The sequence below is a fragment of the Limanda limanda genome, chromosome 5, assembly GCF_963576545.1.
Source record: "Limanda limanda chromosome 5, fLimLim1.1, whole genome shotgun sequence".
In the NCBI taxonomy this organism is placed as follows: domain Eukaryota; kingdom Metazoa; phylum Chordata; class Actinopteri; order Pleuronectiformes; family Pleuronectidae; genus Limanda; species Limanda limanda.
Genome location: NC_083640.1, coordinates 86,429 through 104,566, shown reverse-complemented (window position 1 = coordinate 104,566; position 18,138 = coordinate 86,429). Strand labels below are relative to the sequence as shown.

At 47.3% G+C, this 18,138-nt stretch overlaps 1 protein-coding gene across 4 annotated transcripts; it reads left to right on the top strand.

The window, feature by feature from the left end:
• Positions 1 to 7,403: 7,403 nt before the first annotated feature.
• LOC133001616 (transcription termination factor 1-like) lies at positions 7,404 to 17,900 on the top strand. 4 transcript variants are annotated; one of them, XM_061071233.1, is made up of 11 exons: positions 7,404 to 7,572; positions 8,357 to 9,187; positions 9,448 to 9,572; positions 10,187 to 10,372; positions 11,261 to 11,339; positions 11,457 to 11,581; positions 12,008 to 12,200; positions 14,313 to 14,405; positions 15,855 to 15,920; positions 16,096 to 16,181; positions 16,882 to 17,900. In XM_061071233.1, exons 2-11 carry the CDS (start codon positions 8,424 to 8,426, stop codon positions 17,064 to 17,066), a joined length of 1,902 nt encoding a protein of 633 aa, XP_060927216.1. In that variant the 5' UTR covers positions 7,404 to 7,572; positions 8,357 to 8,423; the 3' UTR covers positions 17,067 to 17,900. The 4 variants fall into 4 exon arrangements, with proteins under 4 accessions (XP_060927216.1, XP_060927215.1, XP_060927219.1 ...); XM_061071232.1 differs by having other exon boundaries at positions 7,405 to 7,552; XM_061071236.1 differs by lacking the exon at positions 7,404 to 7,572 and adding an exon at positions 7,676 to 7,695.
• The last annotated feature ends 238 nt before the right edge of the window (positions 17,901 to 18,138 follow it).

Below are 18,138 nucleotides of genomic sequence, written 5' to 3'. Positions count from 1 at the left end.
TATACAGAAAACAAAAACAACCTGCAAAACAGACAGCAGTGATGTGATTAATAAACTAAACTCACTGATCCTCTGCTGCTGTGACACAGAGAGAGAGAGAGAGAGAGAGAGAGAGAGAGAGAGAGAGAAGACCAGAGAAAGAACCGGAAATAAGAAAAGATCCAATTCAAAGGTGGAGGCAGAAACACACCCTGTCAGAATGGGAGGGAACTTGTTGTATCTCATGTTTATGTTTTAATTATCCAAAACTGCAGGATTATTAAATTCAGAGACAGACACGATGTCCTCAATCTACAGAATTTAGCTGAATTATCATTATAAGCTGGTGTTGGTCCTGGGATGGTTCGGTTCCGTCAGTCGATCTAATGCTGGACTCAGAGATCACAGATCTATAGAATCTAGATCAGCTGATCACCACTGAACCCTGGTCTCCTCCTCATCATCACCTGCAGCTTCACGCTCCAGAGTCACGTCAGCATTTATTCATTTAGAGCATCGGAGCGGTTCCCTCACATCAGTGGATCCTCAGCTCCTCTGGGATGTTATTTGGAAAGTGAATCGTTTTTCTTCATAGTGATCTCCTCGTCGCTCTGTGCACTACTGACATTTCTCACAAACTCGCACTTGATGATACACGCACAGTGTTATTAGATATTGTTAAGAACTATAACGACTCAGCTGTGTAACTCCGCTGTTTATTATCATCTGAACGTAATTTGTTGTAAATTGTTTTATACTTTTATCAATTGAAGGTTCATGTGGAACAGATTTGTCCTGCGAGCACAACTGAAGCTGTTGGTTTTACTGTCAATGATGAAGTGGATCATTAATCTGCCTCAGTTCACCTCCTCACGTCGGCTCGATGTTCCTACGCATGCGTCAGTGTTTGTGTGGAATCGGCAGATTTTAGCATCAAGTTTGTTGAGGTACGAGATACAGAACCATGTACTGGGACTAAAAATAGAAAAATACTGTAACTACATGACCATCTATTATTTTGAATGATCAGATTACTGTGAACACTAAAATACATTTGATCAACTGCAGTATCCCTGCATGTGGTTGCAGAGACTTAAGTTCTGTCTATGGTCATCGAATATGAATATATAGAATATCCAGAGTAATCAGATTACTCTGTTCACAGTATTTACTGATTACTCAAGTTTAATTCATAGTTTTCAGTTCAATGAAACCTGTTCACTTGTTATCAGGGTAAATCACCATGGTAACTCATGCTGAGCAGCTGACCTGCTCCAGGTTAAGTTGGAGGTAAAGGCTGAAATATGATATTTGTCCGACTCCGTTACGGACGCAACCGACTCTTTTTCATTCATGGTTCTCCGAAGGCTGTGGGTGCTGAAAGCAATTCACCGCCAGAACAGTAGGTGGTGCAACCTTTTTTTTGTCGAAGACTAGCTTAGAGAAGCCTACCTCATGGCGTCTCTGTATGTAGAAGTCGTTTTTGTACACACTCATAGACGGGTTGTGTAGGTGCTCGTACCTCCGGACCTCTTCCACTAGGGGCTCTTCAATGTTGTTGTCCATATTAGGATCGTAGTTGTGTTTGGGTTTATTGTGATATAGGGAATGAAACAGGAAGTGTGAGGTCCGGAAATGTGAGATTCCGGAAATGATGTTGTTAGCGGACCAATCACAGCCAAGGGGGGGGGCGTTCCCATTTGTCCGTCATCAAAACGGAGTAGCATATATCGGCTTTAAGAGATTAAACAGTATCAAGCTCCGCCCACTGACTAATCAACTCCCTTGAAACATGACATCATGTTCTTGGAGGATCCGTGGAGCTGGTGTGGATTGAGTCGCTGGTGTGGATTGAGTCTCTGAGGAGGACCAGGGTCTTCAGAGGCGGACCAGTGTCTTCAGAGGCGGACCAGGGTCTTCTGAGGAGGACCAGGGTCTTCTGAAGAGGACCAGGGTCTTCAGAGGCGGACCAGGGTCTTCAGAGGAGGACCAGGGTCTTCAGAGGAGGACCAGGGTCTTCTGAGGAGGACCTGGGTCTTCAGAGGCGGACCAGGGTCTTCAGAGGCGGACCAGTGTCTTCAGAGGCGGACCAGTGTCTTCTGAGGAGGACCAGGGTCTTCAGAGGCGGACCAGGGTCTTCAGAGACGGACCAGGGTCTTCTGAGGAGGACCAGGGTCTTCTGAGGAGGACCAGGGTCTTCTGAAGAGGACCAGGGTCTTCAGAGGCGGACCAGGGTCTTCAGAGGAGGACCAGGGTCTTCAGAGGCGGACCAGGGTCTTCAGAGGCGGACCAGGGTCTTCTGAGGAGGACCAGGGTCTTCTGAAGAGGACCAGGGTCTTCAGAGGAGGACCAGGGTCTTCTGAGGAGGACCGGGGTCTTCAGAGGCGGACCAGGGTCTTCAGAGGAGGACCAGGGTCTTCAGAGGAGGACCAGGGTCTTCTGAGGAGGACCAGGGTCTTCTGAGGAGGACCAGGGTCTTCAGAGGCGGACCAGGGTCTTCAGAGACCCACGAGATCCTCTGAGCTCCTCTGATGAGCTCCTGAAAGATCTAGATTCTCCTCAGAGGATGAACCTCTGTCAGCTGCTGGAGCCCAACAGAACCAGTCTGACCCGTAAAGTGCTCCCAGTCCCACAGACTGCAGCTGCTTCACTTACTGGTACTGATGGACTGGGAGTGTTAGTGGAGGAGAACTAGTTTAACAGTTTGATCCTTGTTGTGAAATATGAGGCTCTGCTGTCAGTCAAACTGTCCATGTCTGTGATTGGTCATATGCAATAAACCCCGCCCCTTTCATGTGCACATGCTCATATCTTGATGAGGAAACATAACGAGTTGATAACTAGCGTCATGTGACCACTGCACCGGACTGTTATTTGTTGTTGAGTTCAGCTGGATCTCGGAAAGAGATCGTGGATATGTTGAACTTTGTAGGACAAGGACCCAGCTCTCGACTCAATAGTTCTCAACAATCAGGAATGTGTGTGTGTGTGTTGGTGTGTGTGTGTGTGTGTTGGTGTGTGTGTGTGTGTGTGTGTGTGTGTGTGTGTGTGTGTGTGTGTTTGGACTGAGGGACGCAGGATTTAGAGCCTCTCTTTGGTTACCAGGGTAACCATGATGTAAGCCCAGAGGGGGGGTTTGTCCTCTTTCTCTTCCATTGTCCCAGTTTGTGTGTGGACGGAGACTCTTCACACAGAGCACAGACCTGAAAAAGAAGAAGAAGGAGAATTTGTCCTGTAACGAGGACAGAGAGTTGGACGAGCGTTGGACGAGCGTTGGACGAGCGTTGGACGAGAGTTGTGATGTTGAGGTGAAGTAACGCAGACTGCGTTTGAGCAAACTTGGTGATGTCAGCTGTTTGTTGTTTGTTTGATTTGTGGAGTTTTATTTCAGAGTTGAAGACAGAACTTAAATCAACACGATGTAACTGTTACTGAGCAGCAGCGCCCCCTGCAGCATCAAATGATTAACTCTGTTGGTCTCTGAGTGATGAAGGTTTTCATGTGTAGAACAAACAATGTGTCTGACTGAGTTGTCCCACTGGATATGGAGGTTAAGGCTAAAAACATGTTGTTTTTTGTTTTTCAGTGAACTAAGTCTTTAATCAAGCTGCTGGTTTTAGGTAGAAAAATTTAAATAAGTAGAAGTTGATTTAGATTTATTGTTGTGAAACATTTTCCTGGATTTGTCTCATTAATTATTCATATTCTGAGGTTTTAAGTGTTTGTGTGTTACATACCAGCCGTGTGTATAGATTCTCCTGACAGACACTAGATGGAGTATAAAGTTGTATTCAGACATTCTGTCAGACATGTTGTGTAGTGTGTGTGTGTGTGTGAAGCAGCAGCAGGTTGTCGGGTCCGACTCTTTCAAACAGGAACATGTGGGAACATCAGACTAGGGGCGGAGCCTGTAGAGCAGCAGGAGGCGGGACCTGACGTATAAACTCTGCTGTGGACAGATCAGTGTTGTTGTTTCCAGCTCCTCCACACGGCGTCGGCCTCATCACCAGAAGATCTGGAATCTCCTCGTGTTTCCAAGTGGACGTCTTCGTCTTCTACGTGTCCGGCTCCTCTTCTTCATCCTGAGATCTTTGTGTTCTTCAGGTTTCACGTCACGTGTTAGAAACCTCGTCCACACGTCCACTCGCTCACTGAGAAGCTTCCACACATTTTCTGGAGACCTGCAGGAAAATCTTCAGTTAATGTCTGAAGCAGCTTCAGAGACACAGTGACAGTTCAGCGTCTTGTGATATGATCCTGAGTTGATGACTTTTTCTCTGTAGCTCTTTCCATTGATGACATCACCAACTTTGGCCCAACCCACACATCATGGCTGACAAACAGCCGGCTCCCACCACTTCTTCTTCACCTCCTCATCAGAACGGACATCTGGACAGAGGACGGAGACGTCAGGGTCCCGTTCTTCAGCCTGCCTCTTCATCCAGCACCCCAACCTCCACCTCACTCTTCAGGTGTCTTGTGAGTCCTGCACCAGGTTCTGGTCCTGGAGGTCAGAGTCCCGCTCTGACCTCCAGGACCAGAACCTACGCTCCTCATATTCAGGTCTATTAGACTCTGACTGACATCACGACTTCTTCTAACATTTACTCGACATCACACATGTCTGACGTAGTCACTGATCGACTGCTCTCACATCACGACACTTTCCTTTGTGTTGCAGCGCAGGGGCGGCCAGCAGGAGGAGCCAGAGGCCTTGTTGAACCTGATCCTGGAGTCTCAGGGTCAGAGACTGGACGACCAGAGAGCCAACGTTGCTCTCCTGCCTGATCCAGGACCAGCTCCTTTGTGTGGAGCCTGCAGCCATGAACAGCGCCCCCTGCCCACTGTGGACTTCTACTACATGTTAATTAACTTCCAGGTAGAAAAATATTCTGTGTTTGATCTGTGACGACTCGTCTTGTTTTTCTTCAACATGTAAAACCCAACGTGTTTACTTAAATAACTGAAAAACGTTTTGGTTTTTAATTAGAATGCAGCTAATTGAGTGTAAATCTCTTGGGTCGCGGGTTGTCAGTAAGGGGGGGGGGTGGTGGGGGCGACAACCTGAAAACATCATATCTGCGGCCACTAGATGTCGCCAGCACAAAGAAATACCAAAGTCCAGGACTTGACACCAGGAGGTTAACACACAGACGAGCTCTATAAACAAACGTTAACAAAGACCTTTCCCCGAAGTTCTTAATTTTAAAGCGAAGCTTCTGCCGCTGATAAAAATAATAATAAATAATTGACACACTGATGAAATAACATTATTTTTAAAATCTCCCACCGCTGTAGTCCGACAGGATGGAGGACCAGCGGTGCCCCCTCCCTGACCTGGATGACCTGGATGACCTGGATGACCTGGATGACCTGGTGGGATCAGCTCCAGAGGGTCAGGAGGATTTCTTCAGTCTGATCCAGAGAGTCCAGTCCAGGAGGATGGATGAGCAGAGAGCGTCGCTGATGACATCACACACTGAGGATGAGGATGACTCCTCCCCCCATCGCCATCATCACTGATGAAGATCGAGACCTGAGAGCACATAGAACAGGTTTTCTGAAACCAGGTTCCAAACTGTGCTGATATGTTTCGATCTGTGGCCAGGCTCCAGGTCTAGGATCTGGTTCTGACTCCAGGACGGACCAGTTTAATAACTTGGGTCATGATCTGTTAGGTAGACCACACCTGCATCAACTATACAAGGACCAGGACCAATACCAGGACCAGGACCAGGACATGAACCAGGACTGGGAACGAGTCAGGGTCTACTAGGCTCTGAGAAGCTACAGGAACCTGTGGTGGAAATTCATTGAAAAAAAACTGACAACACAACTTTTAAAGTTAAGTTGATTCTGTCAAGGAGAAAAAAATTCTCATGAGATGAAACCTTGGGGTCTTTGACTTTGACTTGGACCTGGACCTGGACCTGGACCTGGACCTGGACCTGGACCTGGACCTGGACCTGGACCTGGACCTGTCTTCTTTTAGTTCTTTAACTGTAACTGTAACATCAAGAAACTGTCTTGTGTTGGATTTTTATTTGAAATATTTATTAACAACGTGTCAGAGTCTTGTCAGGCGTGTTCGTTTATCCTTTAAGAGAAGATGAGCCGAACTCGGTTTGTTCAATCAAATATTTATTTAGGAAGCAATGAACAGGTTATGAATCAGCAAAGCAATGAACAGGTTATGAATCAGCAAAGCAATGAACAGGTTATGAATCAGCAAAGCAATGAACAGGTTATGAATCAGCAAAGCAATGAACAGGTTATGAATCAGCAAAGCAATGAACAGGTTATGAATCAGCAAAGCAATGAACAGGTTATGAATCAGCAAAGCAATGAACAGGTTATGAATCAGCAAAGCAATGAACAGGTTATGAATCAGCAAAGCAATGATCAGGTTATGAATCAGCAATGGGCTTCCAGTACACGAGTCGTATCAGAGCGCCACGAACATCCGGCGCCTGTCCATTCTATAACAGTAGATCTTCGTTCCTCCTCCTCCTCGTGCGCAGGCGTTTCCATCCTCCTGGCTTTTAGATACGGAAGTGAACAGAGAGACACTCCTAATGACGCTCCTACTTTGATCGTTGCTAGGCAACCTGTTCACTTCTGGAAAGGCCTCGACCCAGCAGATGCCATGAGGGCACAACTGTTGTCCAGTGGAGCAAAGAATATTATGTTTCTGCTTCATCAAAACAATATCCTGACTGTGTAAACATTCGGAACATTGGCTTTGCCCCAGATGGGACAGTTCCGTGAGAAGTCTGTGTGATGTTGAGTGCAGCTCAACATCACACAGACTTCTCATCACATTGAATATTCTTTTATATTTGGACAGTACTTTTTGTAAATGTTCATTCCATGTGAGCGTCAAACCAAACACCTGAAGCCTTCACCTGCTCTGTTCTCATGTGAATACACTAACACTTTAGGTTTTTCACTGATGACTTTTCTCACATCTTAATTGCCTCTTGTATTTCTCCCATAATATGATTAATATTCTTCTTTTTCACAAGACTCCATTATCAGCAAAGAGCAAACAAATCTTTAATCATAATGGAAAACAATACTGTCCCAAGCCTTCCATCATTTACTCAAACAGAACCTTTTCCTTTTGGCAGTTCTGAAACCAAACCATTCACGTTCCAACATCTTTATTGGTGAAACAGGAGCAAACATAAAGGGTTAGGTTCATCTAAACAGAGACAGTCCAGCAGCTTCTGCTCAGCTTCACTTTAGATCCTCGTCATCAGCTTCAAAGTTCACAAAGGTTTCTGAACTGAAAGTCCAGTGACACAAAGCAGCCAGCAGAGGGCCGTGACGAGTAAACTGCCGATAAACACCAGAGAAGAAGAAGAAGAAGAAGAAGAAGAAGAAGAAGAAGAAGAAGAAGAAGAAGAAGAAGAAGAAGAAGAAGAAGAAGAAGAAGAAGAAGAAGAAGAAGAAGAAGAAGAAGAGGAGGAAGAATCTCGCGCATGCGCTGTTGTCAAACCGGAAGTAAACAAGCAACTGGGCGCCTACACGTGTATCAGCGGGACCGAGAGAATCCAAAACCAGAGTCCGGGTGAGTCCGAGTGAGTCCGGGTGAGTCATGAGTGAGTCCGAGTGAGTCCGGGTGAGTCCGAGTGAGTCCGTGTGAGTCCGGGTGAGTCCGGGTGAGTCATGAGTGAGTCCGGGTGAGTCATGAGTGAGTCCGAGTGAGTCCGTGTGAGTCCGGGTGAGTCATGAGTGAGTCCGGGTGAGTCCGAGTGAGTCCGGGTGAGTCCGAGTGAGTCCGGGTGAGTCTGAGTGAGTCCCGGTGAGTCCGAGTGAGTCCGAGTGAGTCTGGGTGAGTACGGGTGAGTCCGGGTGAGTCTGAGTGAGTCCAGGTGAGTCCGAGTGAGTCCGAGTGAGTCCGGGTGAGTCCGGGTGAGTCCGGGTGAGTCCTGGTGAGTCCTGGTGAGTCCTGGTGAGTCCGAGTGAGTCTGAGTGAGTCCGGGTGAGTTTACATATAAATGACTGAACTCTTTTCTCCAGAGGCTGTGAAGAAAGTACACAACGAGCACAACAGAAATCAAAGGAGTAATATAGAAAACCATTTACATTACATTTCATTGAGCTGAAGCTTTTATGCAAAGCAACTCACAATAAGTGCATCAGCCATGAGAGAGCAAACCCAGAGCAACAAGAACCAAGAAAGTACATATACTAACTATATGTTCATACCAATATCTCTCTCTCTCTGGTTTGTGGACTGGTGGAGCTGTGGCCAGGCCGTGCTCCATCTCCCCGGGGATTCAACCTTAAATCTAAAGGTCGGAGGACGACCCTCCACACACACCTGACTCGTTTCAATCCGAACTGACTCAAGTTTATTCTTCTTTTTCAGCTACAAACAACAAATTGATCTGTGACTCATCATTTCGCCTCCTCCCATCATCCTCTCTCCATCCATCATGAAGTCATCCCTCCAGGGGAAGAAGAGGTCATCACAGAGTCTGGAGGAACTTCCTGTTCCTTTCGACATCAGCACACCTGAGAGAAGAGTGAGGAAGAAGAAGATGAAAGGTAACAGACAAAAGGAGGAAGACGAGGTTGGTCTTAGTCCTACAGCTGATGGAGAGATGGACAGGGACATTGAAATAAAGAAGAAGAAGAAGAAGACAAAGGTGGAGGAAGAGGAGGTTGGTCTTCCTCCTGCTGATGAAGAGATGAACAGCGAGATGGAGATAAAAAAGAAGAAGAAGAAAAGGACAAGAGTGGAGGAAGAGGAGGTTGGTCTTCCTCCTGCTGATGAAGAGATGAACAGCGAGATGGAGATAAAAAAGAAGAAGAAGAAAAGGACAAGAGTGGCGGAAGAGGAGGTTGGTCTTAGTCCTCAAGCTGATGGAGAGATGGACAGTGAGATGGAGATAAAAAAGAAGAAGAAGAAGAAGAAAAGGACAAGAGTGGAGGAAGAGGAGGTTGGTCTTCCTCCTGCTGATGGAAAGATAAACAGTGAGAGCGATATGAAGAAGAGAAAGGAGACAACGGAGGATGAGGAGATCTCTGTTGAAAACTGTGAAACACAAAATAAGAAAGAAAAGAGACACAAAAACAGACCAAGGGAGGCCATCGTCGTCATGACGACCACCCACAGCAACACAGAAACCATGGAAACAAACTCCGCTGTCAGGGAAGAGAAGAAGAGCTTGACAAAAAGAGCTGGAGATGAAGATCTGTGAGTTTCTTCTTCTCTGAATCCTTAACAGCTGTCTGACTGTGTGTCTGAGTGAAGATGTTGATGAACAATGACGTACATGTGACACGCTGGTAAAGAAAATGTTTCTCTAATAATCATCGTCAACTAGAAAACGTTAGTTTGTCTTTTTGAAGCTCATGTGTTTTCTTGATTCTTGTTCGCTGGTTTGCTCCCTCGCGGTTAAAGCGTCGGCTAAATGAAATGTAATGTTACAGGTATGTGTGTGTGTGTGTTGTCAGGTTGGACGCTGCGTTGGTGGAGGAGCTGCAGGAGTTTGTTCCAGATGTCAAAAATAAATCAGTCCATCAGATAAAGAAGCTTCTGAGATACGACCTGGAACGCTTCAGGATCTTCAAACGACAAGGTCCTGACACTTCTGACAACTTTTCATACTAAAGGCCGATTTATAGTCGGATTTTACGCACGCACGCACGCAAGACACGCAACACGCAGCCCACAAGGCTGTGATTGGTCCGCCTACTACATCCCGTCCGGAGTCTAGTTTCCGGTTTCATGCCCCATAATGCCGGCACGGAAGATTTAGAAGAACGAATATGGACCAAATAGAAAAGTGTTTGGCAGAAGAGATCTGAAAGTATGACCACTTGTATAACCCGTCGCTGAAAAGCGCTCTGAGGAGCCGCCGTGGCGATGTAAATAAACAGTCGACGAAGTAGAAGACGTCTCTTCTTTGTGTGTTTTGTCTTTGACAAAACACGTTACTCCGCCTAGTGGGGAATAAAACGTGCAACCGTGGGGAACTATAAACCAAAACGAGTCCGTCGAAGCAACGTGCGTGTGTGCGTAAAATCCGACTATAAATCGGCCTTAACAGGGACTCAAAGGAGTTAACATAATAGAACTAACCCCGCCCACATAGTGTGTGAGTCTTAAAGGAAGTGAGGTTGGAGGATTTACTAGATCTTTCTAGTAGAAAGTGGTCGTGTGTTCTTGCTGATGACGTCTCTGGTTCTCCAGGTGTGACGCTGCGCCGGGGGCGCTGCTCTCAGGAGGAGAACCAGGGAATCAGAACCAATGTGTCCGACTTCCTGGCTCTGACGGGCATCGACTCAGCCACACAGCTGCTGTTTCCTCAGAGGTGTAAAGAGGAGGAAGTGCAGATCAGGAGGCTGAGGGCACGACATCACTTCCTGGAGAAGATCGGTACAAAACCACATGAACATCGTGATCAATGTTGGAGTCCTTCACTGATGAAAATAACTTGATTATACACTGATTTAATGAATCTCTGTCTGTCTGTCTGTCTGTCTGTCTGTCTGTCTGTCTGTCTGTCTGTCTGTCTGTCTGTCTGTCTGTCTGTCTGTCTGTCTGTCTGTCTGTCTGTCTGTCTGTCTGTCTGTCTGTCTGTCTGTCTGTCTGTCTGTCTGTCTGTCTGTCTGTCTGTCTGTCTGTCTGTCTGTCTGTCTGTCTGTCTGTCTGTCTGTCTGTCTGTCTGTCTGTCTGTCTGTCTGTCTGTCTGTCTGTCTGTCTGTCTGTCTGTCTGTCTGTCTGTCTGTCTGTCTGTCTGTCTGTCTGTCTGTCTGTCTGTCTGTCTGTCTGTCTGTCTGTCTGTCTGTCTGTCTGTCTGTCTGTCTGTCTGTCTGTCTGTCTGTCTGTCTGTCTGTCTGTCTGTCTGTCTGTCTGTCTGTCTGTCTGTCTGTCTGTCTGTCTGTCTGTCTGTCTGTCTGTCTGTCTGTCTGTCTGTCTGTCTGTCTGTCTGTCTGTCTGTCTGTCTGTCTGTCTGTCTGTCTGTCTGTCTGTCTGTCTGTCTGTCTGTCTGTCTGTCTGTCTGTCTGTCTGTCTGTCTGTCTGTCTGTCTGTCTGTCTGTCTGTCTGTCTGTCTGTCTGTCTGTCTGTCTGTCTGTCTGTCTGTCTGTCTGTCTGTCTGTCTGTCTGTCTGTCTGTCTGTCTGTCTGTCTGTCTGTCTGTCTGTCTGTCTGTCTGTCTGTCTGTCTGTCTGTCTGTCTGTCTGTCTGTCTGTCTGTCTGTCTGTCTGTCTGTCTGTCTGTCTGTCTGTCTGTCTGTCTGTGTCTCTCTCTCTCTCTCTCTCAGCTGAGGGGATCCCTCGGACATGTCAACAAGTTTGCACCAGAGCCAAGAAGATCTTTGATGACAGGAATCACATGGGAAGGTCAGAGGTCAAATCATCATTTAATGTTCCTGTTTGCGTTCTACCTGTAGAACCTGCTGTCTCATTATGTTCTACCCGTGGAACCTTATGTTTCATGTTCTTTGTGTCGTCTTTCAGGTTCACGGAGCAGGAAGTGAGGTCTCTGATCAAGTTACAGACCCTTCATGGTAATGACTGGAAGACGATTGCTGGGAAGATGGACCGCAGCGTGTTCGCTCTAGAGAAACGCTTCGCCACCATCGGTAACAATCTGAACCGGATTCTCTCAAATAACAACACTCTGCACACATGACAACATCAGGTCTGGACGGTTGTGAGAACATCTGAGTTGTTCTAGTTGAGATCAGAGGAGATGAAAAGATGTTCCGACAGTGAAGGTTCCCTGATCCTGGAACACTGTTCCCTTCAGTTTCATTCAAACGTGAGAAAGTGAAAATAAGGAAATACGGCTCAGGTTAAAAGATCCTAACTTTTATCTCTTGTTGTAAAGAACATCCTTCTCCACATGTGTTTTCTACCTCTCTTCATGTGACCTGCTGCTAAACAAGGGAACCACTGAGGACTGATCAAACTCTGAAAGCCTTCAGAAGGAGACCAGGACTTGTTGGAACCCATAGTTGGAGAACGGTTTAACTGAACTCCTGTTGTGTCTCTGTGTTCCTCCACAGCTGCAGGTCATGGGTTGTGGAGTGAAGATGAAGAGTCGAGGTTGAAGTCTGCTCTGAAGGCTCACTTGGAGGTCATGGTCCAGCAGAGTCCTGGTGCTGGTCTGAGCAGAGACCAGCTGTTCAACAACCTGCCGTGGAAGGACATCAGTCAGCAGGTTGAAACCAGGTCCTGGACCCAGTGTCGCCTCAAGTGGTCAGTGCACCTTCTCGGTCTGATACTGGTCCTGGTGTTATATCTGGATCCAGATCTTACAGAACCAGCACAGAATAAAAATATTACACCTGGCAATTACTGTTATTTAGCACTGAGGGAAATAGACTGCTCAAAAAAATGAATGGAACCTTAATGTTCACAGTATAAAGTTAAACTTCAGAGATCAATGTGTCCATTAGAAGAACCAGTGTTTCAGAACCAGTGGTTCAGAACCAGTGGTTCAGAACCAGTGGTCCAGAACCAGTGGTCCAGAACCAGTGGTTCAGAACCAGTGGTCCAGAACCAGTGGTCCAGAACCAGTGGTTCAGAACCAGTGGTTCAGAACCAGTGGTCAAAGTAAGAACAGGTGAAATGGAGGCAGAAGCAGGACGAGCCCCAAACAGGACATGTTCTTAACGTGGTGTCCACAGACAGCTGCTCCCTGTAGGAGCAGGAGGAGCAGGAGGAGGAGCAGCAGGAGGAGCAGCAGGAGGAGCAGGAGGAGGAGCAGCAGGAGGAGCCCCAAACAGGACCAGTTATTAATGTGGTATCCACAGACAGCTGCTCCCTGTAGAAGCAGGAGGAGCAGCAGGAGGAGCAGGAGGAGGAGGAGGAGGAGCAGCAGGAGGAGCAGGAGGAGGAGCAGGAGGAGGAGCAGGAGGAGGAGCAGGAGGAGGAGCAGCAGGAGGAGGAGCAGCAGGAGGAGCAGCAGGAGGAGGAGCAGGAGGAGCAGGAGGAGGAGCAGGAGGAGCAGGAGGAGGAGCAGCAGGAGGAGCAGGAGGAGGAGGAGCAGCAGGAGGAGCCCCAAACAGGACCAGTTATTAATGTGGTATCCACAGACAGCTGCTCCCTGCTCCTCCTTCCTGACTCCTTCTAGTTCTGGGTCCTGCTCCTCCTACCTGCTGGTAGCATGAGGAGCTACCTGCTGCTCCATCAGGCTGCACAGGTAGTCCAGCTCCTCCAGGAGGACACATCCATACCTGTGGTCACAAGAAGGTTTGTGTCTTCCAGCACAGTCTCTAGTGCCTGAAGGAGACACCAGGAGACGAGACACCAGGAGACGAGACACCAGGAAAGCTAGACAGAAGAAGAGCATCAACCCAGCCGCAAGTATCTGCTCCTTTTGTGCAGGAGGAACAGGAGGAGCACTGCTCTACGGTGCATTGATGCCAGTGACGGACCCTCAGGTTCCTCCTGGTGCATTGATGCCAGTGACGGACCCTCAGGTTCCTCCTGGTGCATTGATGCCAGTGACGGACCCTCAGGTTCCTCCTGGTGCATTGAAGCCAGTGACGGACCCTCAGGTTCCTCCTGGTGCATTGATGCCAGTGACGGACCCTCAGGTTCCTCCTGGTGCATTGATGCTAGTGACGGACCCTCAGGTTCCTCCTGGTGCATTGATGCCAGTGACGGACCCTCAGGTTCCTCCTGGTGCATTGATGCCAGTGACGGACCCTCAGGTTCCTCCTGGTGCATTGATGCCAGTGACGGACCCTCAGGTTCCTCCTGGTGCATTGATGCTAGTGATGGACCCTCAGGTTCCTCCTGGTGCATTGATACCAGAGACGGACCCTCAGGTTCCTCCTGGTGCATTGATGCTAGTGATGGACCCTCAGGTTCCTCCTGGTGCATTGATGCTAGTGACGGACCCTCAGGTTCCTCCTGGTGCATTGATGCCAGTGACGGACCCTCAGGTTCCTCCTGGTGCATTGATGCTAGTGATGGACCCTCAGGTTCCTCCTGGTCCTGAATCCAGCTGCGCACCACGTCATGTATCGATGCCTCTGACCAAGTCCGTCCACAGACTGTCCAGGAGCTGATGATCAGGATCTGGGAGGAGAACCCCCAGGAGCATCATGTCCAGATGTTGTCAGGGGAACATGCAGGCAGGAGGAGGCCACACCCACTGAGTCACGTGATGAAATTCCCACAAGTTGGATCAGCTTGTGATTTCAGTCTTTTACTTAGATTTTCTGCGTGATTTTGATTGGTGGTGACAGCTGTTGCATCATTTTGACTAAAACCTGGATTTCTTCAACCAAACCTGTTTCCTGTTTCTCTCGCACCTGGTTTCTGTGCTCAGATTCTCCGATGTCTGTCTCTGTGTTTCAGGTTCAGCATGTTGAAGTTCAAACTGTCTCCAGGCGGCAGAATCTTCAACAGAGGAGCTACAGGCTTTCAGGCTAAAATCCATCTCATTAACACGTAAGATCCCAGGACTCACCTGAACCAGACTGCACCTGAACCAGACCACATGTGAACCAGACTGCACCTGAACTAGGCTGCACCTGAACCAGACTGCACCTGAACCAGACTGCACCTGAACCAGACTTTACCTGACTGCACCTGAAACAGACCACATGTGAACCAGACTGCACCTGAACCAGACTGCACCTGAACCAGACTGCACCTGAACCAGACTTCACCTGACTGCACCTGAACCAGACCACATGTGAACCAGACTGCACCTGAACCAGACTTTACCTGAACCAGACTTTACCTGACTGCACCTGAAACAGACCACATGTGAACCAGACTGCACCTGAACCAGACTTCACCAGACTGCACCTGAACCAGACCACATGTGAACCAGACTGCACCTGAACCAGACCACATGTGAACCAGACTGCACCTGAACCAGACCACATGTGAACCTGACTGCACCTGAACCAGACCACATGTGAACCAGACTGCACCTGAACCAGACCACATGTGAACCAGACTGCACCTGAACTAGGCTGCACCTGAACCAGACTGCACCTGAACCAGACTGCACCTGAACCAGACTTTACCTGAACCAGACTTTACCTGACTGCACCTGAAACAGACCACATGTGAACCAGACTGCACCTGAACCAGACTTCACCAGACTGCACCTGAACCAGACCACATGTGAACCAGACTGCACCTGAACCAGACTTCACCAGACTGCACCTGAACCAGACCACATGTGAACCAGACTGCACCTGAACCAGACCACATGTGAACCAGACTGCACCTGAACCAGACTTCACCAGACTGCACCTGAACCAGACCACATGTGAACCAGACTGCACCTGAACCAGACCACATGTGAACCAGACTGCACCTGAACCAGACCACATGTGAACCTGACTGCACCTGAACCAGACCACATGTGAACCAGACTGCACCTGAACCAGACCACATGTGAACCAGACTGCACCTGAACTAGGCTGCACCTGAACCAGACTGCACCTGAACCAGACTGCACCTGAACCAGACTTTACCTGAACCAGACTTTACCTGACTGCACCTGAAACAGACCACATGTGAACCAGACTGCACCTGAACCAGACTTCACCAGACTGCACCTGAACCAGACCACATGTGAACCAGACTGCACCTGAACCAGACTTCACCAGACTGCACCTGAACCAGACCACATGTGAACCAGACTGCACCTGAACCAGACCACATGTGAACCAGACTGCACCTGAACCAGACTTCACCTGACTGCACCTGAACCAGACCACATGTGAACCAGACTGCACCTGAACCAGACCACATGTGAACCAGACTGCACCTGAACCAGACCACATGTGAACCAGACTGCACCTGAACCAGACCACATGTGAACCTGACTGCACCTGAACCAGACCACATGTGAACCAATTACGTGTCTGTTTTTTGCAGATTGTACAACATGCGTGTTGAAGACTCCGCAGACATTGACTGGGACGAGGTGGCGCAGAATGTTGGGTGAGGTCAAAGGTCACAGTGACCGGTCATGAGTCTGAGCACTTAATTTGGTCAGTTATGACTCATTGAGGCACTGATGTAGTACTTATGCATACTGGTGTAGTACTTTGTAGACCTAATGTAGTACATATCAAGTACTGTGTAGTAGGTGTAGTAATGTGTTGTTTTGTTGCAGTGACGTGACGACTGTGTGTGTACAGAAGACTTTTCACAGACTGAAAGTCTCCAGAGTTCCCAACTGGACCAGTTTACCATATGGAGGTTAGTATGTAGGTTTACAGATGCTTTCACACGGAGGAGACATGAATACAGTCATCAGACCTGAGGAGGATTATTCTTCACTACAACAGATCTGCCGCTACCAGGTCGAGTGTCGTGGTCAGACATAACTTTTGTAGGAAGGTCATTTACTTTGTGTCTGTTCAGACATGTGTTCATGTTTTCATCGTGTTTTCGGCTCGTTCATCCTCTCAAACACGCGTTGAGGGAATTTCTTCAAATTTGGTACAAACATTCACTTCCAGTGATTCTCAAAACTGAAGAAGCCTCTTGGATTAGAGGTGATATACAAACAAGTCCTGTCCTGTTACGTTCACTTGTGCAACGTCTGAAGATACCGTGGCCTGTAGGACTGAGAATCTCCACAGAGATGATCGGATTAGATTTTGGTGGTCAAAGGTCACTGTGACCTCACACACATTGTTAAGGTGATGTCTCCTGACTGCTGGAGCGAATATCTTCACTTTTTGTACTCAAGCTCACTTGGACCCAAAGATGACCTTTTGTGATTTTGGTGCCTTGAGGTTAAAGGTCAAGGTCACAGTGTCCTCATGTTGCTGTGAATGTGGATGGAGGCATACAAGCGCAGTGTGGTAATTGAAGTTTTATTTTCTTTCCTGTTCTCAAAAAAGTTAAAGTTTTTAAGTTGTTTAAATTCAAGTCAGTCTCGCCTCTTCCTCAGACATCATTGACTTCCTGTATCAGAGGGAACTCCCCGACCTGAAGGAGAAACTAAAGAAGTGCATAAGAGAAGAGGAGGAGCAGGATCAGGAGGAGAAAAGGTACCGGCTGTGTGACATCATCGCCTCTCAGGACGACGACTATGAGGAGGTGAACAACAGTGAGGGGAATTCGAGACGGATGTGAAGTCAGAAGCCGGCGACATACGAAACAGGCCCCGCCCACTAGGCAGGACTTCCTGTCAGACTGAAAAATTATAGCTGTGTCTAAATTCAGGGGCCATCTCCTTTGGCGTGGGGGTGCAGGTCTACGCCAAGGCTGAACTGAAAAGAGACGGCCTGATCGACGGAGGATTAATGAACATCGTTACAAGTTTCCGCCTTTATTGCTATTGCCTAGCAACAGAGCTGCAGGTTGGACAAGGTTAACGTTTTAATGGCTCTTGGTTTTTTAACATTTGTACTGTTTGCTGCTGGCACATATGCAGGGATCTTTAAATAGAGGGTCTGAAGGAGGCGGAGCCTGAACTGAGTCACAACAGTTGAACCAGTTTTTTTTCTTTTGAATATATTTTTTATTGAGCACTCATATCACAGGAGTTGTACATGATACAACATTCACAAAAGAGCTTTAGACCAATGCTCACATCATTTTGTATAAAGTACCCATTTACCTATAAAGTACAATTCTTCTACGTGCCAGCAGTGTTGTAAAAGCAATGATGTTTTTATATCTTTTACTTATTGTACAGTATCTTCTATCAGTAGTACCAAATATGGCCATTACTGCACTGGGCTGTAGATCAATATCAAGAGCCTCTGACAGTGTTTTAAAGATTGCAAACCAATAGGATGTTAACAGTTGAACCAGTTTTACTTAGAATTCTTTCAACCTAAGAAACTGAATAGCTTTTATTTTGAAGTTCCTGCCTGATGTAACCAGATGTTTGATGTTTTAACTTTGTAAAGTATAATTTGTGTCAAATGTTTGACCACATAAGAAGAATAAAACACACTCAAATTAGACGATGAATATATATTTAGGGTGTTTCTATTGTTCAAATGTAAACACTACATTTTCATTTAGCTGATGCTTTTATCCAAAGTGTATCAACCGTGAGGGATCAAGAAAGTACAATTTCTTCAAAAAAGCTAAACTACAAAGTGCTATAAGGAAGTGACATTTAAGTGCTACTAAATTTTTAGTTAGAATTTTGATTCAAGTGATATTTTCTTTTCTCTGAAATCTATCAATTTTA